This window comes from Balaenoptera ricei, chromosome 11 (assembly GCF_028023285.1).
Source record: "Balaenoptera ricei isolate mBalRic1 chromosome 11, mBalRic1.hap2, whole genome shotgun sequence".
NCBI lineage: Eukaryota > Metazoa > Chordata > Mammalia > Artiodactyla > Balaenopteridae > Balaenoptera > Balaenoptera ricei.
Genome location: NC_082649.1, coordinates 82272978 through 82299882, shown reverse-complemented (window position 1 = coordinate 82299882; position 26905 = coordinate 82272978). Strand labels below are relative to the sequence as shown.

Sequence of the window (26905 nt, the reverse complement as noted above, 5' to 3'; positions counted from 1 at the left end):
GAGGGCTTTCTCCAGTTGCGGCAAGCGGGGGCCACTCCCCATCGCGGTGCGCCGGCCTCTCACTATCGCGGCCTCTCTTCTTGCGGAGCACAGGCTCCAGACGCGCATGCTCAGTAGTTGTGGCTCACGAGCCCAGTTGCTCCGCGGCATGTGGGATCCTCCCAGACCAGGGCTCGAACCCGTGTCCCCTGCACTGGCAGGCAGACTCTCAACCACTGCGCCACCAGGGAAGCCCAAATATTGGGGTTTTTAAGCTCTGGGTTAAAGGCATGTTAAATCTTTGAAAAGACATAAGGCTAAGTGAAATAAGCCAGTCACAAAAGGACAAATATTATATGCTTCCACTTCCATGAGGTACCTAGAGTAGTCAAGTCACAGAGACAGAATGTAGAATGGCGGCCGTACCAGGGGCTGGGGAGGGGAGAGTGATTAGTTAGTGTTTAATGGGTACAGAATTTCAGTTCTGGAAAATGAAAGCGTTCTGGAGATGAATGGTGGGGATGCTTGCACAACAGTGTTTCTGTGCTTAATGCCACTGAACTATACACCTAAAATGGTTAAAATAATAAGTTTTAGGTTCCGTATATTTTATAACAATAAAAATGAAATCTGTGAAAGGAGGTGCTTTGGGGAATAAATTTAGTAGTCCTATCGAAAACCTGAACACGTATTTTGCTTTCGGCATGAAAACTAAGTCGGTCCCGCCTACTACTGTGGCTATTTAGGAGTGCTTTACCCTGTCACTTGAGAAAGCAATAAAACTGAAATTTGATAAAACGAATTCTGAGGGAGGCTAATATATCCAGTTGTGTGATCAGAGTAGATCACTGACATCTGGAAGCGAGGAAGAGAAGCTAAGTATACCTCTGACAGGTGTTGTCAGGAATCCCACAGTAGGGAAATCTTAATGGTACTGTCAACTTACCATGTCTCCGGTGATGGAAAAAGCAAAGCAAAACTGTTTGCAAATCTGAGCAGAATGTGACTTGAGGGTAATGACAATTTGAGTGCAGCGAAGGGCGTGTCTCTGAGGCAAAAATGGTAGTCATCCTTGCTGTGGGCCACACCTATGCTTCCTTCAATGGGTCGTTTTTGTTTGTTTGTTTCATTGAGGTCTAGTTGCTGTACAATATTATGTAAGTTATAGGTGTACAATGCAGTGATTCACAATTTTTAAAGGTTGTACTCCATTTATAGTTATTATAAAATACTGGCTATATTCCAGTGTCGTGCAATATATCCTTGTAGCTTATTTTATACCTAATAATTTGTACCTCTTAATCCCCTACCCCTATATTGCTCCACCCCCCATCTTCTCCCCACTGGTAATCTCTAGTTTGTTCTCTATATCTGTGAGACTGCTTCTTTTTTGCTATATACACTAGTTGGTTGTATTTTTTAGATTCCACAGATAAGTGATCTTATACAGTATTTGTCTTTCTTTGTCTGACTCATTTCACTCATCATAATGTCCAGGGGTTGTTTTTTGATTTGTGAACTGGGAAATATTTCAGAGTGGGCCGATCTTGCTGCAAATTTGAGTCTGTATGCAGATGTTGAGATACAGTATGCTGTAAATGATACAGAATTGGGGTGTCCCCTTTGGTGTTTTTCTATGAGCTGTTTTCAATTCCTGTATCTCAGTTCTGTGAGGCCAGCTGCTGTCATAGCTGTCACTCTCTTGATTTCATTGCGGAGTCTTGGGGGAAGGAGGAAGGGGTGGCAGGCAGAGCACGTTTCTCGCGAAGGCGGGTAACTGAGAGGTGCATCTCTTGCACAGCCTCCAAAACAGAGAACGAGGTGCCCTCGCCAGCCTCCTCCCATCACAGTAGCAACCAGCCGGCCTCACTGACCGAGGAGAAGCGCACCCCGCAGGGCAGCCAGAACTCCCTGAACACGGTGAGCTCCGGCAGCGGCAGCACCAGCGGCATTGGCAGCGGCGGCGGTGGCGGCAGCGGCGTAGTGAGCACCGTGGTCCAGCCCTACGACGTGGAGATCCGGCGCGGGGAGAACGAGGGCTTCGGCTTCGTCATCGTGTCGTCGGTGAGCAGGCCTGAGGCAGGGACGACATTCGGTGAGTGCGGTCACTTCTCCCCAGTGTTTCCTGGGATGCCTGAGACTGTTCTACGGCAAGTAAAAGACAGCCAAAATCTCATTCACAGAAATGCTTTTCATGCTTTCCGCTTCAGATAATGAAAGCCTTAATTGAGGATGGAGTTAATTGGGTGGCTTTTCCCCTCCTGAAGGCTGGGATTTTTTGTTTTTAACCCTTCAGCTTCCATCCTGATTGCGTGTTCACAGGCAGACAATTTCACGCATAGGTGAAATTTGCAAAGCAGCCCCTTGACAGGATAGAGTGTGAGAAATTCTTGCCAGAGAAAGCTGTTTGCAAGGTCCTGAGCAGGGTATCAATCATAGCAGTTGCCTCAGAAGGTCTGAGTGGTTTTTTTTTGTTTGTTTGTTTTTGTTTTTTAATAAATTTATTTATTTATTTATTTATTTATGGCTGCGTTGGGTCTTCGTTGCTGCGCGCAACTTTCTCTAGTTGGAGCGAGCGGGGGCTACTCTTTGTTGCGGTGCACGGGCTTCTCACTGCCGTGGCTTCTCTTGTTGCGGAGCACGGGCTCTAGGCGCACGGGCTTCAGTAGTTGTGGAGAGCTGGCTTCAGTAGTTGTGGCGCACGGGCTTAGTTGCTCTGCGGCATGTGGGATCTTCCCAGACCAGGGCTCGAACCCGTGTTCCCTGCATTGGCAGGCGGATTCTTAACCACTGCGCCCCCAGGGAAGTCCCGGTGTAGGAGTTTTTAAAAGAAGCATATGGTTGTAGAAATAAATGCCTGGGGAGAAAAACAGGTGTAAGGAGTAAAAATATATATGAAATGCCCCTTCATCTTGTCCTTTCTCTACTCTATCCCTGTCTGAAATTTTAAAATTTTAATTTAAAATAATATGTTTACTGTTGCCCGGTTAAGAATCTAATTAAAATCTGAGTTCGGAGCCGTTTGTCTTCACTGCCCTTGAACTCTAGCAGGGATGATCGTCCTGTCTCATCCAGATGTTGGGGGTTTCAGCAGAGTATGGAGAAACACGGTTGTCACCCTCTCAGAAGGTTAACTCTCTGCTGGGTGCAATAGCTGAGACAAATAGGAAGCCAGGTGATTCCAGGAACTAGGAATCTATGAATCTTGTTTCCTATTAGGATGGATTATAAGTACGTACTCCAAAAATGATCACCTTCTTCACTAAATAAAACATCATTTGTTATTTTCCCCAAGCACATTTGTTAATTAATCTGAAATATGATGGGAGACAGGGAAGGGCTTTGAAATGTACTTCACCTCTGTTTCCAAATGACTTACCCACAAGGAGTCTGAGAACCCGTGGCCCAGGTCGTTTGTTGGCTAACATCAGCTAGGTGCTCCCTCCCGTTAGCTTTCTGCTCCGGTACAACTCCCTTTGCCTCCATTTAGTCTTGGTACATTGCTTCCTGCTAAAGCCATTTAGCAGGTGCGTTCATTAGGAGACAGTGAGTTAAGCCAGGTCCATGCATGTGCGGCTGCCGAAACAAACACCCGTTACTAACAGTGCTTCTGTGAGCTCCATTAATAACATTATCACAGCATGTCATGGGAGGTGGGTGACTTGACCTCAAGGCAAGGTTGTTTTTTGGTTTGTTTTTCAATTAGTTTTGGAGACTTTTCTGCTTAATTTAAAAATAAAAAGAAAGGCGGGGGGGGGAAGAAATCTCAAGTTATTTTCTTTAGATCTATAGTTTGTCCTCATGTACCCTGTGATGTTCTCAGGATTTCAGAGTTCTCAGTTTCCCTTTCTAGAATGAAATGGCAGATATGTCTGTGTTATTTAACGAATATTGAATGACTTCACCCACAGTTTGGCCTTTGATTGCTTTCCTCTGGCTCTTACAATGAACAAATTAAACTTTCCCTAATACCTTGCATGAGACTTCTGAGCTATGCAGAGCTTTCCTCCCACCTGCTGTATGATACCTTTCCCGTGGGACTTGTCCTTGGAGATGGGCTAAATTTAATCGAGACCTTGAATTTGAGTATGGAGGCTTTCCACCACACCTGCTTGTTGCTTGTTCCAGAAGATTGTTTAACTACCTTTTGAAAAATTCTTTGACCTTGACCTTACATCCCGTGATACAGACTCAGGCAAATATGCTGAAATTGAAAGGAATTGTAGCTCATTTTCCCACACATTTTATCCTTAAGCTCTAAATTAGGATGGAAGAGCTCTCTCAGTTAGTTTCAACATCTTCCATGTTAGTTTTGTCACCTTTTCCCACAGTGGCTCAAGTATACAACTATCTTTACAGTCCCCAGAAAGACAAACTCTCAAAATCAGTGAATATGCCTAAGAAAGTTTGAAACTCAGTATGCGATTATCTGGAAGCCCTGTGTCAGGCGTCAAAGCCAATTTTCCACCTCTCTTTAAAAGTTACCAACGCTCTTGGTTGTGACATGAAATGCCTCAGAGCACACAGTAAACCTTCTTCTTCAAATGCACTTTTCCTGGTTTTTCCTATCGTAGCTGTGTAGTAACTGATCAGGACAAAGGAAATGATTAAAGGAAAAGGGTTGAGGAATGATTTGAACCTAGCTTTGGTTCACTGTTCTCAGCCTGAGTATGTACTAGATTTTCTTATTCCTTTGAGGGGATTTTTATGAGGAACAAGGAGGATTTCAGAGCTAATGAGCCATTTGGGCCCTTCTCTGAAAGCACATGAGAGAGGCTGATTGAGCAAAGGTCATAAAAGGAAAAATACGTGTCAAGGTTGGGTGCTTTCTTGGCTCATCTCGTGATTATGCCCTTTTGTTAAACCTTTCATCATTCTGGATAGAAGGCAGGAAGTCTAAGTGTTTGTCTATTAGGCATTTTCAGATTGGATTTTTGGCACTAGCAGACTCTTAGGCCTCACCAGACGCCCAGTGATTATTTTTTCTAAATGGAGAAAGAACAAAACATTGGCAGAAGCGTAAGCAACACCTGGCAAAAATGATGTGACATGAACACAGAACGTGCAATAGTTTGCAGTCCCCAAATAAGCCCACGGCAAGTTATTTTTGGGGCTCTTGAGAATCTTTGGAAGTTGCTAAAGATCCCAAATTTTGCCACTGATCAAAGGAGGGAAGCTTGGGGTCCCCCCTTGTTTTGAATCAGGAAAGGACTGCAGCAACGAACTATCATTTTTCAGGGCTGTAACTTCTTAAACAAACGCCCGGAACTTTGCCAATGTTTTGACCCCCGGCACAGAGTTCTCCTTTAATAACATTTGCTTAATGCTTTAATTAATTAACACTTAACCTTCTCTTTCCCTTCTCAACCCTTTTTCTCCTCCCTTCACTCTATTCCCATGTAACTTAAAAAAAAAAAATTTGAAACTGACTATCAAAGCAGGCAATGCATGTGTGGCCATGCCTCACAAAATAGGTCGGATTATTGAGGGGAGCCCTGCTGACCGATGTGGCAAGCTGAAAGTAGGAGACCGGATCTTGGCGGTAAATGGATGTTCCATCACCAACAAGTCCCATTCCGACATTGTCAACCTCATCAAGGAAGCGGGAAACACAGTTACCCTGCGCATCATTCCCGGGGATGGTAAAGTATACCTATTGTGTGTGTCTCTCTCTCTAGCTCTGTCTCTATCATTAGTGTTCATGTCATTGAATAGTTTTGACTTAGAGGCAGCCTTATCCGTATCTAACTGAACATACCCATCAAGCAAACATGAGCCACTGTTACTAAATCTTACATCACCCTCTTGACTTCATCCTCTAGCCCTGGGACCCTGTCTTGCTACAGAGATAAACATTTCAGAAAATCTTTAACTTTCTCCGATTTATTTTGGCTTTGGTGCCCTTGTCTTTAAAACAGCAGAAGAGTCTGAGTACAGGTGGTGAAGCTCGCCTGATATTCTACCTGGCAATTATTAAAGATTTTTTTTTTAAAACGATGACTAAAATCTGAATGCGTAGTATGGTGACATCACAAAACTTATGTAAGGACAATGCAGAGCCAGTGCGCTTTTTTTTTTTTCAATCTGAAAGGGAATGTATCAGAGTTTTTTGTTTAATGGGGGGTTATTAGGATTTGTGCCTATGTGGTTTGTCCCTAATTTTTGCCTGTGGATAAAAAAAAAATAAAATCTCTGTGTTTTTGATATTTTAACAGGCCTCCATTAAACTAGGCCTGTTCTTGTTTATTTGTTTGATTGGTTCAATTCAAATCTTTGGTTCTTTTGTAACAGTGGTGATTCTGTCCCTTGGGGGGACATTTGGCATTGTCTGGAGTGGGCGCTAATGGCCTCTAGTGGGTAGAGACCAGGGATGCTTCTAAACCTCCTACAGTACGTGGGGCAGCCCCCACTGTCAGAGATTATCCAGCAAAAAGTGTCAATACTCATTTTATTATTCGTATTTAATAAAAATGAAGTTGACACGCTAATGTCACTAAATATAGATCCTTCAGAGAATTAAGTCCTGTATATTGACTTCCTTCTAAGCAGACTTTGCCCTTGGGAAAGAAGTGATAGTTGTCCTAGAATGTTTCAGTGTCTTTTTTTTTTTCATTCTTGCTACATATGTTATAAAATAAAATATATTCTAAAAGTCAGTGAGTGTTTCTCAAGAGGAAACTGTGATTTATGGGGGAACTGTGTTAAAACTCTCTGCCACTGATCTATAAAATAAGAAAATCAGAGATTTTATCTGAAAGTAATTCACCAGATCAACATTTTTATATACTAATTGCTAGAAAGTGAGCCATATTAGTTTAAAACTCAAGTGCTGTAGACTGCCTTTCAGAAGAAGAAAATCTAAAACCAAACAATAAATATTTGAACATCGTTGGTTCTAAGAACAGAGAAGTTCCTCTGTGCCAAAAATACCCCATACCAAATGTAGAGGAAAAAATAGCTCCTTGAATGATGGTCTATTTCAGCCTGCCTCAAATGCATGGTTAGTAATTTACCATCTGGTCTAGAGTCCATTCTACCAATTCACCACTCTGGAAACGTATTACAATTTAGGAAACTGATCACAAGATGATAGAACATAGGTTCCTAATGGAAAGGATGAAGGAGGCCAGAAAAATTCGGTGACAAATGGTTGAGAGAGCCTAATGTAGTGTATAAATTCAGATACATTTATCTCCATGCTGTGGAGAGATTTCAAAAAAATTAAGTCATGATAACCCCCAAAGAAGCTGTTTTCTTTTTAACTTATACATGGGAAAGTAAAATTCAGAGAGGTGAAAAAAAAAAAATTAATCCAAAAGAAAGAGACACAGGAATTGACTTGCTGGGTCTATGTTGGTCAGTCTTAATGTGGGAATGAGAATTTCCAAAAGAAGGAAGGAAAGAAAGTGCTCCTTAAGGGAAGGGCTTAGAAAAAGAGTTCACAATCGGGAAAGATGTAAATATGCAGAAGCAACTTATACTCCTGTGCACGTACTTGTTGACTTAATTTAATGTTCTGCAAGGGAGAATATTTTTGGAGAACCTGAACACCAAAAAATAGAAAGCAAGATAGATTATCCAATAACAGTTGTCAATAAAAAGACATTTTTTAAAACTTCAGTCCTTCAACAGTGTAGAATTCAGACAGGCATATCATAGGCCATCTTGGTTAGAAGAAAGTAAGTAAACATTACAGTTGATACAGTGTAGTTAAGGAATGATGTGTTGCTGAGGATGTGATTTCATTCCATGATATTTCAGGAATTCATCACCGTGGTAATAAAACTCTTCACCAATTACTTTGTAATTTTCAAAGTCCAGGTAAAGGGAATCAAGCCTGGCAGCCAGAGGGTGGGTTTGTAACGCTCATCTTTTAAATGGGGCCAAAAGTTGCCGTCTTGGAAATTAGAGTGAAGGCAGGGGAGTCAGATTTCTGGAGAGATGGAGAGATGCTGGAGCAATCCAGAAGGATTTTGCAAAAACCTAGAAGAGAGAGAGTGACCATTACAATCTGATGAAGAGAAAATCATGCTGGATCCACCTCCTCTCCGTGAAAGTGTGTTGGACATGGTAGATTGTAAGGTAAAAGGAAGGCCTTCTCTCCATGTTAGGGACCTCTGATCTCCTTCAATCTCTCACTCTAATATTTAATGGATCCAGTAGCCCAGAGGCATTTTGTTCCATGATCCTCACAAGGAGACTGAAGTTCTTCATTAGAGTGGCTTTGGAGCTCTTAGAAATCCATCTTGTCCAAGGTACTGTTCTCGGAAACCCAAGGAGGCACTTCACAAAGAGGCTCTCTTATGAGTCATACAGGAGAAAAGCAGACCAAACTTGGAGGAGATCAGGCTAAACACTTTATATGAGCTTCTGGGCTACAGTTACTTGTCCATTACTGAGTTGAAGAAGACTAACTCATCCTTTCTTTGCACAGTTCGTCAAAGAGAAACTTACAAAGCAAGGTAGTCTTGAAATGTCACAATATGGTTGAGCAATTTTAACAATTTTAAGTTCTTGAGGTTTATTTTTATCAGACATTCAAGTCAAAGGTGTGACAAGGATTGAACTGACTGAAGTCATCGTTTTCAAACTGTCATTTAATATTTGTGTTCTCTGACTTTATCCTGTCATGTGAATCTTATTTCGACTCAGGATAAATATTTGCAAAATATGTATCCAGAGATGCCTCTAAGAGATCACCTATCTACCATTAATGGAGTCATGAATTAAGGAGAGATTTGCATATAGTTAATGACCGAGAATGTCCCCAAATGAAATTCACAACCAAAATATTAATATACGGTTTAAAGGATTAAACTATACCTGGCATTAGTCCCCAAATGACTTTATGATATACTTTCCCTCTGTTTTACATAAGGCATTGTAACCATTATTTTGATTTCTTACTACAAATTGTTTTAGTTTTCTAAATTAAAAAATGATCAAATTTAAGAAAAATAAAAGGAAGATGCACCATTGGTTGGGCAGTGCTTAGAACCCACTCCCCATCCACTGCCTTATCTAGCTCACGCTGCTTGTTCTTTTTTTTTTTTTGCCACACTGCACGGCATGTGGGATCTTAGTTCCCCGGCCAGGGATCAAACCCGTGCCCCCTGCAATGGAAGTGCGGAGTCAACCACTGGACCGCCAGGGGAGTCCCATGCTCATGTTCTTTTTTCTTGTCATCAGTCACCTGATTCTCCAGCTTCACTTCTCTCTAAGTAGTTTCCCTCACTGTCCCTCTCTTGTTTCCTTCTCACCTTTCTGGCTCCAACAAAAGCTTTGAAACATGACCCCCTTGATTTGGCACTATTGTGTTGTTCGAAGTCCTGCCTTCACAGTTCTAGGACAGGCCTGGCTCAGAGTTCTCACTGTCTCTGCTTTTACTACCTCTGGGACCAGGATAGGAGATAAAGTGGGGGCAGAGCCTCTTCTCCTATGAGAGATGGACAAGGGATAGGAAATTGATCATGGCAACACAGGAAGGCCCACAGAATGGCTGAACATACTGAATTTGAACTTGATTTTTGACTAGTTACACCACACATACTTCCTACCACTTGTGTTATATAGAAGAAACACCCTGTGAAGTCTGACTTCACAGTCAGACTGTGAGTGAGACTCTAATCAGACAGAGCGGACCCTGACTGAGCCAGGCTGACATGGAAAATCATCAGCTTGAATCAAGTTCAAGGCAATGAAAATATTTATGAGCTTAAAAATATATTATTTAGGGACTTCCCTGGTGGTCCAGTGGTTAAGACTCCACGCTTCACTGCAGGGGGCTCGGGTTAGGTCCCTGGTTGGGGAACTAAGATCCCACGTGCCGCCTGGCGCGGCCAAAATAAAGAAAGAAAGAAAGAATAAAAATAAAATAAAAATATATTATTTAAATGTAGTGTTTTTTCTCCTGAAGTCTTTTTTTATTTTTTTTAATTTTTATTTTTTATTGGAGTATAGCTGATTAACAGTGTTGTGTTAGTTTCAGGTGTACAGCAAAAGTGATTCAGTTATGCATATACATGTATCTATTTTTGTACTTCACATCTCTCTGATATAAAGTATTTGCTTGTACAGGTAATAGGGCTTGGCAACATAGCGCTATTTCCTTGGCAAAGGCCTAAAAGAGTTTTATTATCTTAATAGAAAGCTCTGTGGATATGATAGCTAGCATATACTCGGGCAAGAAGAGCAGGGTTTCCACCATATACATTTTAAAAGTCTCCCAAAACTTTTCATATATTTATGGGATTTAAATTTTCAAATGCTCCCTTCAGATATTTATTACATATGTGTTTATGCCTTAAAATATTTATGAAAGGAATGATTGTATCCGTTGTCGATTTGCTTGGCCTTGTAATGTGGATTCCATAAGGATGGCTAAGGATATTAACATGGGAGCAAGGTTGGAATTGTAATCACTTGTCACGGAGATACCTTGAAACCCGAGATAGGCGGCGCTCCTGTCAGAAGTTAGTGCCCTGATTTAACATGGCACCGTGACAGTGCCTTGAGAGCTACGATATGATATGCTCGTCTTGATACACGATTGCTGTGGAAAGTGTAGTAATATCCATTTTCATTCCTCTGGGAGAGCTAAAGCTAGGTGTAAACACTGTTTAAGAAAGGATGTAGGGCACTTTTTGGAATTTATCATGAAAACAGCCAATCTGTCCATCTATCTGCCTTGGAGTTTTAAAAGTCAAATACCTTGACACCCCTTTATAAAACTGCCTCTAGGGTATACTCTTATATCAAGCCCTTCTTTTATATTTTTTCTATTATATGGGGCAAATTTTGCTTTGGGATAGAGAGATAAATTTGTGAGAATGGGCTTCATCTCTGTATTTTAAAAAGCTGGAGAGAATTTCAGCACATACTGTCTTGATTTAATTCTAAATGAAGATGTAAACGGTCATTTAAAAACATATGTTTATATTAATAGATATTTTAAAAAGCATACTGGAAATCTAGGGTATACTAAAAGTTATTTTAGTGCTCGGAGATGGCCCAGGAAATGTAGAAGTCAAAACCAGAGTATTTTGTATCTTAATTAATCTGTGATACTGCTTAGTGAATTTGGTGGTACTTATACAGGAAGATAAAAGTACTTGCTTATTTGAAGGGAATGTACCAATCCGATACGATTTCCTTGATACCAGTGCATAATTCCCTTGTAAACAGAATGAAACTAAAAGTTAACTATCAGGCAGGCCCTTGGTTTAATTCCCATTGCCTCCACTTGCTCTCTGGAAGACCTTGGACATGTTGCCTACTTATTCTAAGCCTCAGTGTCTCCATCTATAAAGTGGGGGTAATTAATTGCACCTATTTCATTGAGTTGTGAGGATGAAATGAAATAGTACATGTGATAATGCACCTAACACAGTGCTTGGCGTGTTGGAAACAATCGAGATATGGTGGTTGTTCACAGATTAAGGAAAACAGGCAAAAGGAGAAAAATTCAGTGGGTCCAGCTAGGCGTTTGCATATTAAATGTTAATTTTTGAAATGCTTAAAATTAAGCTTCATTCCAAAACAGACTTGCATATAAATATGTGAAAAGTAGCAAAGGAATGATGGAAGGAAAATTAATAAAAGAATTCTATTTATATGTATGTTGAGTGATTATCTATTATATCTCATCAAACCTTGAAAATGGCATAAGTATTAAAATGGTTTGAAAATGGGATCTGCCCTGCCTAGAAAACTCTGGCTACCAAAAACACCCGAGAGGGACTTCCCTTGTGGTCCAATGGCTAAGGCTCTGGGCTCCCAATGCAGGGGGCCCAGGTTCAATCCCTGGTCAGGGAACTAGATCCCACATGCCAGAACTGAGACCCGGCACAGCCAAACAAACAAATAAATAAATAAATAAATCTTACTGATTTTAAGCTTTAAAAAAAAAAGCAAAACACCCAAGAACTCTAAAGGGGAACCTCTGCACAATTCAGTAATTATAATCACTTTAATTACAAGGAAATGTTCTTTTTGGTATCCTGATGATGATTTCCCCATGGCCCTAGCAATCTTGTGATTTCCCAGAGAGTCTCCATAAAATTAATTACAATGAGCAATATGAAGTTTTTTAAAATACACATGTTTATGAAACTTCTGGCAAATCACATTGACAGGCTGTGCGGTCTCCTAGTCCTTTGTACGGACACAGCAGGCAGACTTCATGAAATACCACTTAGATTTATCGCCTTGGTTGTGCCGCTTAACTGCAGTCATAAAAATGGACTAATAATATACTCAATATTGTGATAACAGTAATAAATACATGCCACCCATAAAAAAAGATGCTCATCATTTTTTGAGCAGTTTTTATGTGGCAGGCACGAGCCCAAACACTTTCCTCCCAGATAATCTTTGCACCAGTGTTCTTAGATATTTCTGTTACACTGTATGTGTAGATGAGGAAACTGAGGCATAGAAAGTTTAAGTAACTTTGCTTCAAGTCCCAGCCAGTAAGTTGCAGAGTTTGGGTTGCAAAGCCAGGTAGTCTGACTCTAGAATCTGACCTTGTAACTATTATGCCTGACAAGCTTAAGAAGTACCACCTCCCCACCTTGGAGGGTCACAAAGCGTATTGGCACAGTTAAGGGTCCACAGGAGAAACAAAACACAGACACACAGAAACATTTCTCTCTGTTTCACCCACGATTTTTCACCCTATTTGACCACAGATTACTGGTCCCTCAGAATCTGGAGCAACATTTGGTAAAACAAATTCTGTGGGAGACATCATCCTAAAGCATGAGCTGGATTCACATTTTAGTTCACCTGATCTAGTTACATTTTCTTACTAATCTTGCACCTTCGCTATCCAGATTGTAATCTTTAGAGCTGGAATAGAAACTGTTAAAATCGTATTTCAACTTTCTAATTTTGCAGAGAGTTTAAGTAACTTATACACGTTACCACAGTAATAAATACAAAGTAGAAGTAGTAGCAAGGGCCACAGCTACAGTCAGTGTGTATTGAGTGCTTACTACATGTCAGGTACTGTGCTAAACATTTTATATATTTTTACCCAAGAAAAGGGAATTATTGCCATCATCCCCTTCTATCAGATGAGGAAAACAAGGCACACAGCTAATGAGTGGGGGACAAAGGGATTTGAACCTGGGTCTGATCTCCAGCCCTTGCTTTTAACGCCTATGTGTAATGAAAATAAAATAACAGGAAGTCAGACCTAATCTGAGTAGTATTTTTAGGAAAGTAAAATGGAAGTAGTATTTTTAGGACAGTAAAATAGAAGATTTTTGGGGATTTTACTTTAGGAAAGTAAAATCCCAAAAAATTGGGATTAGTGAGATGTCCATAGAAACTTGGTTATACATGATGGGTAGATACATGTATTCCACAAACACTGGAGTGCCTACTGTGAACCACAGGACTCCTAGACACTTCTAGACTTCACAGCACACTGTGAATTAAATGGGCATTTATAGGCTAGTCTAAGAACTTCACCACCACATTTAGCATTTTCTTGATTAGAAAACGTGTGCCAAGTTCCAAACAGTCAACCTAAAAATAAATATTAATAGTGTAACTTGCTCATAGTTGCTTACTATCTGCCTTGACCTTAAGGGAGAAATAATTAGTAATAGAACATATAACTATTACAATGTGAATGATTATATTTTCATATATACATGTTGGTTTGCAATCTATAGGCATGTTCATGAGTGTTTTCAAATTCTGGGTCTCCAACCTCCCAGAGATTAATGAAGTTGCTTATGAATGTGTTTAGTGGAGAAGAAAGACAGTTTTCATAAGAATATAATCATATTCATTACATTAGGGTGGCTTCCTGATCTGTACAACTTAGATTTATAAACTCTAGCTCTAACTAATGCAGGTTTTAAAATTAACTCTTCATGAGTGAATCTAGGCAAGGTCTCACAAGAATTCCACATTTTTAGTTGTGCTTCATTAAAAGCTTTGGGGAAGAAAGTAGATGTTATCTGCGTGTGTGTTTAACAAGATGTTAACGCACTTTTGATTTTAATAGTCACATGAGAAAATCAAGCAGACTCACTAAAGATTGGTGATAAATTGCAGGGAACATTAGCAGAGACATTATCAGCCTGTAGAATTATGGGAAATAATTCTGGTATGGTGCCATGATTTGATGGGACTGCCCTTTATAAGTGATGGGGGAAGAGTGAGAGGCATCTACCTTGGCTACAATTTTAAAGTACCATTTTCTTGGGTAAACTCTTTATTTCATTTGCGGAGATGTCTGATTGGGAGGAGGGTAATGGGGGTGTACGTGGCTCACATCATAGAAGATCTTAGAATGGTCCTTTAAACTCTTGTTGAGAAATTCAGTTCAAAACTGTTTGAAGTGGTGACGGAGAAGCCAGATAGAATTCACAGGTGAGGCTTCTGCACACCTCCTGGTGTGACAGTGTCTCCTCTGGGGCCTTCATTTCCTGATGCTCTGTCTTACCCTGCAGAGTCTTCGAATGCCACTTTGCTGACCAATGCGGAGAAGATTGCCACCATCACCACCACACACACCCCTTCGCAGCAAGGGGCCCAGGAGACCAGGTCAGACATGGCTTTGGTTTCTTTTGTTACTTTCAAGGGGAAAAAAAGTAACTTCTGTTGTGACAGTGCTCCTCCTTGATTCTTTCTCTGTCCCCCTGTGGGTTGCTCTTATACTTTTTTCTCTCGCTTTGGCAGGAATACCACCAAACCAAAGCCGGAATCTCAGTTTGAGTTCAAAGCACCCCAGGTAACACAGGTGAGGGCCATTTCTCTTTTTTCCTTGTTGGCTTGGTGTGTTTCCTTCCAACTTTCTAAAGCTATTTTTACCAGGTATCTTCTATAAGGTACCCTCAATTAAAATAAATAACCTTTTGTGAGGTGTATATACTAAACATGTACTCATATTGGTTTGTCAAGGAAATGACATTTTATTTTACTACCTTTGAAAAATATTCCTAGACATCGTTTTCTAGGTGGGGCAGGGGGGAAACCCAAACAAATAAAAAGCTATAATTATCTCAAGGATTGGTGATCAGAGAAAGAGCAGAACAGCTCATGTCTGCTCATGGTACTCATAAAGGCATTTATGTCAAGAAAATGTCTTTTTGTTAAGGTGTTTCTCAGACTTGTGAATTTCAGGTGAGACCCCTTAAGGCTACCTACCTGTCACACAAGGTGGTAATGGAGGGTGCACAAATAATAGCAGGTGAAGCAAATTTGGGAAACATGGGGTGATACAGAGTTAAATAGGTTTCCCCACACACACACACTGGCCTTCTTAGAGCCTTCCCTAATCCATTCCTGATTCTCCTTAATTAGCATGGGTACCACGGTCCGGATGTGTGGAGGTAGTTGTTGGTATCCTAACGATGAGATGTTTTCGTACGTTGGGCAGGGAGGCTGAATACCCAGCAGTGTGCCGGATGGTATTATTTAATGAAGGATTTTCCTGCCCCAAACGCAAGTCACAGCCTCACCGATTAAACTTTAATATATGCATGTTGGCACGCAATCTGTATGCACACTCATGAATGTTTTCACATTCCGGATCTCCAAACTCCTAAGGTTAATTGATATTAATAAACAATCAAGAATCACCAAGAAGGGGGTAGAAACTGTGCCTTTGTGTCAAATGAGCATAATGGAGAACGTTGGGGAAGAGAGAGAGAGAGATGTGTGTGGATTTAAGTCCTCCCAGAATGACTGCACTTAATTTCTTTGAATAGGAGCAAGATTTTTACACTGTGGAACTGGAAAGAGGAGCCAAGGGATTTGGCTTTAGTCTTCGAGGGGGCCGAGAGTATAACATGGACCTCTATGTTCTGCGCTTAGCAGAGGATGGTCCTGCAGAAAGGTGTGGAAAGATGAGGGTAAGTAGGGAGCGGCGTCTGGAGTGGACATAAAGAAGTCATCTGCAGTGACTTCTTGACATCCTATGGTTAGAACCTGCACGTTCATGAGAATTACATGTTTCTAGAGCTTTCAGGACACTCCAAGTGCAGGACTCCCACCCTAGCATAAATCTCTCCCTCAAGCATAGTTAGCTGTAGCTGCTAAAGTTAGGTGAGCTCTTCCAACTCTGAGGTTGAGTGAAGGATTAAAGTCACTTATGAACTTATTAACATGGATATTGTCTGAATCCCATCTCCATAGTTCTTTTACTTAATCTCATGGGGCAGGCACATCACTTCCCAGGGATTCCTGGGTATCCCAGCATGCTTCAAGAGCAGGAAGCCGTGTGGTTCTGTAGGTTCTGGGTGGTGAGCTCCATTCAGTCTGTAGCTAGTCACTGCCACCTCCCCCTAGGCCTCGGGAATGATTTAACACTCTACGTTAGCAGAGGGTCAAGGAGTCCGTGGCGTGACTATTCAGGGTCACTAGGTAGTCGTCAAAGCTGCAAATTTTAAATGCACATGTGCCAAAAGTCCAATCTGTTCTGTTTAGATATCTAATACCTCTTACCATGTATGAATATGTTGCTCTCCTGGGCAGATCAGATGATTAGAAAAGAAAAAATCATCTGCTCATTAGAGATAGGGGGCATAGATGGAGACATACATAGGGAACAATTTGCAAGGAATTAAAGAAATTGAAAGTCAGGTCAGGAAATCAAAAAAGTGATTAAAATTAGCCCTGAGCAGAAAGAGGGCAAAGAGTGACCAAAGGTGGGGAATTTAATGCTTGTAACTTAAGACAGAACCTTGAATTTTATGTTTCTTCAGACTGAATTTTTTAATGAGGTTTTTTTTTTAATTGAGAAAGTAGACCATGAATGTGATTTTTAAAAATTAGAGGAAACTGGTGCATAGTGAAAATACAGTTTCCAGGGTCAAACTATATATCAGTTTCTTGTATTTCCTTCCTCTATGCATATACATGCATAATTTGTGCATATACGGTAGTTTATATTCCTTTTGTTTATATTTCAAACATATGGCATATGCTTTTCCATGTCTTTACTCACTTAAAAAAGTTTTCAATTGAAAGAAATACCACTATTATGATATTTTGTATAATGTTGTATAGTTCACAAGACATACTGTAATATTCGATTGGACCCCCTCAGCACGGTAGGCATGGGTTGTTATCCTCCCCTTATACAGATGAGGAAGTGAACTCCAAAAAGTAAAGGACTTAGCCAAGATCACTTAGCTAACAAGTGATAGGACTCAAATTTAGTCCTTTAAACTCCAAAGCCAGTCCTTTCCTCTTCTACCTTCTAGAATATGTGCTCCATGAGAGCAAGGATCTGGCCTGTCCTGTTTACTCCTTTGCCTCCAGTGCCTGGAATAGTAGCTGACTCATAGTAAATGCTGCAATCAATGTATCAGCCAGGAGTGTGGTCTCATCTGAAGGCTCAGCTGGGGAAGGATCTGCCTCTAAAGCTCACTCACAGGGTTGTTGGTAGGATTAGTGCATTTTGGGCTGTTGGCCCGAGCCGTCCTTATCGTAGACTCTGTAGGGCATCTCACAGCATGCATCAGAATGAACAATTGAGAGAACAAAAGAGGGCAAGTAAGACAGAAGCCAAGGGACTTCCCTGGTGGTCCAGTGGTTAAGATTCTGTGCTTCCACTGCAGGGGGTGTGGGTTCAATCCCTGCTCAGGGAACTGAGATTCTGCAGGCCGTGAGTTGTGGCTGAAAAAACATTTTTTTTTAATAAATAAAATATTTTTTAAAAAAGAAGCCAAAACCATTTTGTAACCTTATCTTTGAATTGACCTCCCATCACATTTGCCATATTGTTTGTTAGAAGTAAGTGACTAATTCCAGCCCACATCCAAAGGAAAGGAGATTACACAGCATATGAATTCAAGGAGGCAGGGATCATTGGGAGCCATCCTAGAAACTGTCTGCCACATCCGCCTCCCCTCAACAATTAATATTCCCTTTGCTACTTTATTTTTTTTAGCACTTAACACTCTCTAGTGTACATGCATTTTTATAATTTTCTTATTGTCTTTCCCCCGCTAGAATATCATCTCCATGAGGACAGGGATTTGGGGGTTTTTTCACTGCTGTATCCTAAACAATAGAAGATTTTTCTGGAACATGTTCAATAAATAGTTAGTGAGTCAATAAATGAAAGAATTTAAAATTACAAAGCACCTCAATAGCTGATGAAACCCTTTTGTGATCTTCTCACTTGGCTCTCTCTTGCTTTGGCAGGTTGGTGATGAAATTTTAGAGATCAATGGCGAGACCACCAAAAACATGAAGCATTCTCGGGCTATTGAACTGATTAAGAATGGTGGCCGCAGAGTGCGTCTGTTTCTGAAGCGGGGAGACGGCTCCGTACCAGAATATGGTGGGTCAAACTATGAAAACATTCCTTCCTTCCCTGGCATGACTCCATGAATTTGTCTCCAGAACTGCAGCAGGAAAGTCTTTTTGTTTCCCCTATTCACCAGTGTCTTACCAGCCTCTCGCACCATGTGATTATTTGCCTCGCTTGTTCTGAAATCTCTACACATTTCATCCTTTTGCTTGCTTACGTGGACTGGGGCATGGCCTAAGACGAGCTCTTTATAGCCCCCTTTCTGATAATCAGAGAGAACATTTTGTCTAGTCCGACCAAGAGCGAAGGAATGTTTGTTTGAACTGTGCCAAACTGTTTCTCAGATCCAATTCTTAGCACAAAATGACTCTACTCCTTTTAAGAAGCAGGAAAGCAGGTTTCCTGAGTGATATGTTGAGGCACAATTCTTTTTTTTCTCTCTCTTTCTTTTTTGGTTACTTGATATCTTTATTTAAGAGGCGTGAAATTTGGAGATGATTTGGGGGCCTTGCTCACCTCCTTGATGCTCTGTATGCAATACTTCTGCATCCCCCCCCACTGGTCCCTACCCCACATCAGACCACCTGAGCCCACTGCTACAAAACAAACAAAACTGTTGGTATATTAACCATATGTTTTTAGGTGATGAAGGATGAAATCGATTCCCAGTGCCCATCGTGAGGGAAACATGTTACTATACCTTTCCTGTGAGGAAAGCCAGCTTTTACATAGAGTTCCTTTGCCATATCTGTAGACATGATTTGACGAAACAGTAATGCTCTTCACCTAGCCTAGTGTTCTGATGGTGAAATATTGTATATTATAATAATTACGTCCTATTTATTTGAGATTCTTGTTTAAAATTAAAAAAAAAAAAAAAAAAGCTATGCCCTAGATGTAGGGCTTTTCTTCCCAACCAAAGGTCTACAAAAGTTTCTATAGAAACTGTGATTGAATGGTCCCCATATACGTTGGTCCCCTTTATTAGGGATTTATCTGTTGTCACCCTCTTCTCTGAAAGTCATTTGGCACAATTCCCAGTTGCATTTTGGACTTGATGAGATACTTAATTCAGATGCAGCTCGAGGAGAAGGATAACCCCTTCGAAGGACAGCCTTCCCAGGTGTTGGGCATTCATGCAGGCGCAAAATACAAGGGGCCCAAGGTGGGGGGGGGGGATGGGTATCAGATGAGGCCCCTTGAGACATGGCCAACCATGGGGGAGGTGTTTTGACAACATTAAGATGCCACAGCTGTGCACTGTACCAAACCTTGACCATAGGTGTATCGATGCCACTGAAACTGTGTAACATTGTCTCCCTTTTCTGTCTTCCCTATGCTTCTGTTGGATGTGAGCTTTCATTTGCGAGTCATCGTCAGTAACCTGTGTACCTTCTCAAAACCTATGTCTGTTGCACTGAGGATGAAAATCCAACACTAACAAATGTTCTTTGGGCTAAAAATAAGGATCATTGAAATACACCGTTTTTTTCCAAGAAGGGTTGAACATGCCAGGGTTGTGCTACTGTAATGTCTCCATGTGTCATTGGGACTAAATCTCTCTAATTCTATTGATTAGAGTCACAGATGGGTTATAATATGTTAAGTTCCAATATTTTTCTGACTTGATTGGAACCTGCTTCTCTGTGAGGCTATTTTTGTAATGAGTTTTTTGTACTTAATTTAACTGCCGTGGTCTTGGGGGAGGGGGGATGGAGGGAGGGAACTTTGTTCTTTTGTTGTTTATTGTTAATGCTCTCCTATGCCAGCCTGTCATTGTTCCAGTTGTTTGAAAAAGAAAAAAAAAGAAAAAGAAAAAAGGATGCATCCATTGTCTGGGTTCTCGAGTCACCTTATCTGGCTGTCTGAAAACGTCACTGTTCTGATTTTGGTCTCTGCAGCCTTATTTGAGTGTTGCCTTAGACTGTCTGACTGGACAAATAAACTCTCTTTGCCCTATGTTAACAAATGCAGACTTTTTTTTTTTTCTTTCCTCTTTGTTATAGGGAATCTAAACGTTCAACTTTTTCTCTTTCTCTCTTTCTCTTTCTCTCTGACTGTTCTTGGTGCTGGGCCCTCCCTTCTACAGCGATGATACCTCCTAATATCGCTGCATGTATGAGAAATGAAAAGCTCGGGGAGGCTTGCTTCTACCTTATGGGCCATAATCAAACTACGGTTTGTAGCTCAATCAATACTAGGTGTTTCTGTGCTGTGGCCTAATTTCCTCATTGCTTCTGCTTTAGCTCTATTTTGATATGTTTGGCAATTCATTCTGAGCACCCTGCGTTCTTTGAATTGTAAGTACACCGCTGACCCTATGGAAGTCTTACTCTCCCTTCTCTTAAAAGTAGGTGTAAGAAATCCCAAGGTTAGATTTATGATAGTCATTGAAGCCCCTTTCCTCACCTAGATCCTAAAATGACTTCATAAGCTTCTGCGTGTGTTAATTCTAGAAGCCTACCCAGCATTCAGAAAAAACAAACCTCAGATCACAAAGCTCACAAGACTTAGAGGGATAGGGCTTTGATAGACAGGAAGATGCGATTTCCTACCCAGTTATCTCTTGGCAAATGACAGCCCACAGACCAAATCTTGTCCGAGCCTGTTTTTGTACGTAAAGTTTTAGTGGCACATCGCCATGCCCATTTCTTTTATGTGTTGTCCACGGCTGCTTTTGCACCATAGTGGCAGGTGAACAGTTGTGACAAACTATGCAGCCTGCCAAACCATGAATATTTTACTCTTTGGCCCTTTACAGAAAAAGTTTACTGATTCCTGCTCTAGGCTATATTCCTGCTTTTGTTAAAAACCACCCTAGGTTTTGGGAGATGGTTCGTGAAAGAGACTAATTGCTTAATGTTGACCTTGTTGGCTCATGAAAGATCCTTAAGGGGGCACCCGTGATTCCTTCGCCCCTGTGACTGTGGCCCTGGTTTGCCCTCCACGCTGCAGCACATCATTTCAGGTGCTTTGCCTGGAATGCAATAGTGTGTATGACTTGCTGGGTTTAGGTGTGACAAAGCATCCCTGTTTTGAAAAGAGCTGTCATAAATCAGGGATGCTACCTAAAACATTTGCAGCATCATTTCAAATAGTTTAACAGTAAATAGGAGCCCTGTGGGTTGCCCTGCTTTTTAATCTATAGACAACTTGAGGTTGTAAGAAGCTGTCCAGTGACTTCACGGCTCAAAGATGTAATTATGGCTGCTTCTATAGCATCAAGAAAAGTGCCTCTATCCGAACCCCATCTAATGTCAAATGTGTACCTGACAACCTCTCTTCCACTCCCTTTTATCTGTCAGAAGACTCCACAGTTTAAAAACAGTTCCTTAAACTTATGCAAAAGTAAAGAAAATAGTTGAACAACATTCACAAAGGTAGAGAGAATGTTTAATGGACCCTCCCATAATGTCACAATTGCCCATCATCAACATCTGGCTGTGTTGCCTCTGTAATCACCAGGCTGGATAATTTTTGTTTTTAAATAGAAGTATACTTTGCTTACAGTAAAATGCATAAAGCCTGAGGGTTCAGTGCAGTGAATTTTTACCTCTCTATGCACTCGTTAATCCCCACCCAGATCAAAACATAAAGTCTTTACATTCCCCCAGAAAGTTCCCTCATGCCCCTCCAGGTCAATAGCCCAGGTTGTTTTTAAGCAAATTAAAACAGTATTCTTTAAAGAAAGGAATATTTTCTGTCATGGGGGCTGGGGTCTGGGGGTGGGTCAGGGAGGAAGGGGGGGTAGAGTGGGGAAAAAAGAGCAGGAGATAGGGTGGGGACATTTTGATACTTTTAGACAGACTATTTGGGTTGTGCCTTTAAAGACTAAACTCATGACTGATGTTACAAGTTCTTTAATGATCTATGAGTGTAAAGAACAGTAGGCTAGCTGTGGAAAGCCACAAGTACCAGTTTTTTTAACCCTGACTAGTTGCAGTTATACTTAAATTAACCAAGAGTCAGTTGGCTTTGATTCTGACTGCTGTAACAGTCGTTTGTTTGTTGTGACTAATGGGATCTCACGTGTGCGGGTGGAGACAGGAGCCGAGGTCCTTGGTACCAAACTGTTGCTCTGGTTTCTCTTCCTCGCAGACCCCAGCAGCGACGGGAACGGCCCTCCCACCGGTCCACAAGGTGTTCCGGAAGTGAGGGCCGCGCCCCCCGACCGCCGACAGCATCCATCATTGGAGTCCAGTTACCCACCCGATCTTCACAAATCATCACCACATGGGGAAAAGCGGGCACACGTGAGAGATCCCAAAGGCAGCAGAGAGTACAGCAGACAACCCAATGAACATCACACATGGAACGGAACTTCTAGAAAACCCGACAGTGGGGCTTGCCGACCCAAGGACCGGGCACCCGAGGGACGAAGAGATGCCCAACCCGAGCGGATGGTGACCAATGGCCCCAAGAGAAGGTCTCCGGAGAAGCGGAGGGAAGGCACGAGGAGCGCTGACAACACTTTGGAGAGGAGGGAGAAGCAGGAGAAGAGGAGGGAGGTTTCCCCGGAGAGGAGGCGAGAGCGGTCCCCAACCCGCCGGAGGGACGGCTCCCCCGGCCGGCGGCGGAGGTCTCTCGAGAGACTCTTGGATCAGAGAAGATCTCCCGAGCGCAAGCGAGGAAGCTCGCCCGAAAGGAGAGCCAAATCCACAGACCGGAGGCGGACCAGGTCCCCCGAGCGGAGGAGAGAGCGGTCCCTGGAGAAAAGGAGCAAAGAGGACAAAGGCAGCCACCGAGAGAGGGACGAGACGAGTCTGAAACAGGATGCCGGCCGAAGTTCCAGACATCCCCCGGAGCAGAGAAGGCGACCTTACAAAGAATGTAGCACCGACCTCAGTATCTGAGACCCTGAATCACATTCCAGCCTTTACCGTGTCAAAGGTTCTAAGAGGAAGCTCACAGACCTGAAATCATTTAGTTTCTTACCTAGTGAAGCGTCTGACGTCAGCCTGATGATCCTCTGACTTGCGACAAACATTTGATGCATTTGAAATCTTATAAGAAAAAATATATATATATGAAAAGTGTTGTGCCTGATGTATCATATTAAAGAAAGTATTTTTAAATGCATATGTTTTTGGAAATTATTTGCCAAATGCTGCCCCCAAGGAATATAAATTTTGTTTCTACATAAACTGTAGAATTGTCAAGAATTGTTCCCTTTTGCGGGGAGCGATCTTTTTCTCTCCTGGTAAAATGGGGCTGTTGATCATTTTCTCTAAGTAAGGAAAATCATTGATCAAGTTTAATTAATTTGATAGAGACTTATGTAGTGATGTAGTGCTATACTGTAGTTAGGAGTTTTTCTTGAAAAAAAAGGAAAGAGCAAAAAGGCAAAAATTATATTTGTAAAAGCTGAGGACTCTTTGGAATGGATTAGGATTGCCGAGGATCCTAAAATTAAGCAAACTATGAAGAGACTACTATCGCAAATGAAGGATATTTATAGTTAAACGACACAGCACAAGGAAATGTTATGTTCTCAAGTGACAGTTGGTTCCGAAAACAGTTCGTACTCTCCCTGGCTGTAGAAAGGTGCCCAGAGGAGAAGGTTGGCCGCCATTACCCAAATGCAGCCCAAGCACAGATGCTCAGGTTCTTTAACGTCACCAACATCTAATAAGATTTCATTAAGGCAGTGCCATCACAGCTGTGCTCAACTACTGGAAGGAATGGATAACAGACACCTTCTGTGTTGTCTTGCCTGATTTGAGGCCGAATAGGAGATGGAATGGGGGACAGTGTGCCCGGTGTGAGGAGTCCTAAGAATTGCCAGTAGAGAAAGTATGTTTCCCCCCTTTTAGCATAAGCCCGCGGTTGCCCTTTGCCAAACTGGGGAGAAGGGAGTAAGCCTTGTTGGAAGGAACCTCTCTGTTAATGTTTAAAAGAAATGAGGGTTGGGCATGCTCATTTTTAGAAATGCCAGTTTTCCTTTGGAACCATAATGAAAGTCTCCAGGATGATTGAAAGGGAGAGAAGGATGCGATTTCAGTGGTTCTAGATCTAGCTGGCAAACCTCTGCCCTTATGACCCTGTTCTTTGAGTCTTTCGACAGAGCAAAACATAGTGATTTTTCTTTGATAAAAGACCCATTCTTTTGCTATCTCACAGGAGGTTTGGTTGGGTCGGCTGTAGCCCCAGGATGCAGTTGAAATGGATTACTGCCTAGCTGAGCCAAAACCTTTGCTTGTACCTGTTGGACCACTGCAGCAAACCGCTGCTTATGATGCATTGTGTATTTCCATAGTACTGTTTTGCATTTTCCATACAGACACAAAACTTTGCAAGTCAATCACTGTTGTTCTCATGGTACTGTTTAAAAAAAAAAAAAAAAAAGGAAAAAGAAAAAAAATGGAGAAAACCAGCCAATTACCATGTGTACAGAGTTAAAAATTGTAATTAATAGAGCCTGTTTTAAAAACAAACAACTGTTGCCTTTTTTTCTTGTATAAAAGAGAATTTATGACAAAAAATTTAGCTGTGAGGAATGTGATATGTGTTTATATTTCTGAATATGGAACAAATTGATTCATTGGGATATATTTTACTGTAAACTAAATCAGGTATGTAAAGCTGTTTTAAAAATGGGAGACTATATAAGTAATTCTCTAAAGCTTTAGTTGGTTTGAATATCATCATTTCCTCCATGGTGAGCCTGCTTGTGAATTATTAAGCACTTGTTTGCATTTCTGTTCTTCATTCATTTCTTGTGGTGTGCTATGGACTTAATGCTCTTTCTGTATTGATGAAAAGCAGTATGTGGGCCAATCTTTTTATAAAACACTATGCATATATAAATATTACATTGTTCATAGCTTTATTTGACTTATGGGTTTATACATAACATTAGAATGAATAGCTGTCATTGTGTGGACATGCACAAACCAAGTTCCTTTCCTGGAACGGACACAATTGTACATTTCTATAGCTAAAAAAGAGGAAAAAGTCTGTGACTGCTATTTTTATCTTCAGAGTTTTCCATACAGAGCATACATGGAACTACAGTAGTAAGGCGGAGCTGAATAATGATGTTCTTTTTTCATCAATTTCCTAAGAGCCAACTTGGGGATTTTATTCCTAAGGCTCCACTGCTAGAAATTCTCTCACTCTTTCTAGCCAAATCCATGATGTTAAATGATCGATGCTTTCAATTGTGGTCCAGAGGTTTAAATAAATGAAATCAAGAGGCGGATTTTTGGAGTACATCGTGAAGTTAACATTTTGATGTCTTTCTTGTTGTCAGAGATGATACTTGACATCTTAAAATCTATGTGCTACCCGCCTGGGCTTGGCTCCGTCTGTGAAGACTTTTGATGTGGCAGTGCCATCTGAGTTCCATATATCAGAGTTGCTTTGGAAATATCGTACTGTAGAGGGACTATGCATTAAGCAGAAAGGTAGTATTTTCTCTGAACTACTGTAACCTTAAATTGGAGACTGATTCTTTTGAGCCTACTTTCCCTAGTTCCCCACTTCATGTACATGTCTTGATGAGAGATGATATGGATGAGTATTTTGTATGATTAAATCAAACCCTATAGGAACCTCCCTCCCACCCATGACACAGTCAATGCCTGAAAGAAGTTTGTGGGGAGAACTGAACACCCTACTTGTATTTTTTAAGTTTCTTTTGTGAAAGATTTTTTAATGCATTTTTACTGTAAAAAATACATGGAAATGTATGCATTCCATAACCACGATTGCCTCTGGATTGATATCTTTCTTGTCTCCGTGTTGTCTCAAATATATCAGGGTCACGTAACCAAGAGAGAGTGTCTGGCTCCCAGTGCGATGAAGTGTCATACCATTCTGTTGAAAGGGAAGGAATTACGGTCTTGCGGTAGTATTGTGCCTTGCTACTCAAAGTTTGGTCCATGGACCAGCTCCCTCCTCGTCAGTGGGGAGCATGTTAGAAATTCAGAGTCTCAGGTCCCGCCCTCGACCTGCTGAGTCAGAATGTGCTTTAAACAAGATCCCCAGCTAATATGAATGCATGTGAAAGTTTGAGCTGCATGGTATTGCATAGAACCCTGGTGATAAAGCAAAACCTGTCAAGCCAAGAGTTTCATCACCTCCTAACTGTGTGATATTGGGCCAGTTCCTTAACCTCTTTTTAAGAATCAGTTTCCTCATCTTTGAAGGGGCAGACGTCATGGAGTTGTAAAAGGAAATGCAAGTGCTTAGCACACCTCTGACAATCAGAAAAATCCCCAGTAAATGCACTAAACTTTTTTTTGAGGAGGATTTTCTTCATGGCGGTCTGTACTCTACTCCTTTTCATTGTCCTGGTTTATTTTCCAATCAAAACGAAGAAATATTTTCTCTATTAAAATGGGGAAGAAGGACTTCTGTTTTAACTATAAAGTTAATGAACAATGTGGTTCATACTACTTCACAAGTATAAAAATTACACTTACCAGTGTTTTGAAATAGGAATCCAAAATGCCTCGCTTTGCAAGTTAAGATGAAAATAATCTCAAAACGTATCTTTTGGAGATAGAGATGTATGTGGATTTAGACATACTTTTAACTAGATGAAAAGGCTAATCAGTTAGTGAGTGATTCAACATGTATTCTGGTTGATCATGTAGTTTGTAACCCTTTCCAATTTCCTTGCAGTTTTTGGATTGTTCCTTT

General features: G+C 41.2%; 1 protein-coding gene across 14 annotated transcripts in view; it reads left to right on the top strand.

Annotated features, from left to right (window-relative positions):
- MAGI1 (membrane associated guanylate kinase, WW and PDZ domain containing 1) overlaps positions 1-25966 on the top strand; it is a 616029-nt gene extending 590063 nt beyond the window's left edge. For 5 of the 14 annotated variants that reach the window (XM_059940148.1, XM_059940140.1, XM_059940145.1 and 2 more), the window contains 7 exons: positions 1781-2074; positions 5421-5621; positions 14448-14541; positions 14677-14737; positions 15708-15851; positions 18151-18289; positions 22358-25966. In XM_059940148.1, the coding sequence (XP_059796131.1) occupies positions 1781-2074; positions 5421-5621; positions 14448-14541; positions 14677-14737; positions 15708-15851; positions 18151-18289; positions 22358-23112 (1688 nt within the window). In that variant the 3' untranslated portion in view covers positions 23113-25966. Of the gene's footprint in view, positions 1-1780; positions 2075-5417; positions 5622-14447; positions 14542-14676; positions 14738-15707; positions 15852-18150; positions 18640-20348; positions 20438-22357 lie in introns of those variants that run through there. The other 9 variants (XM_059940139.1, XM_059940135.1, XM_059940141.1 and 6 more) reach the window with 4 other exon arrangements.
- Positions 25967-26905: the final 939 nt, after the last annotated feature.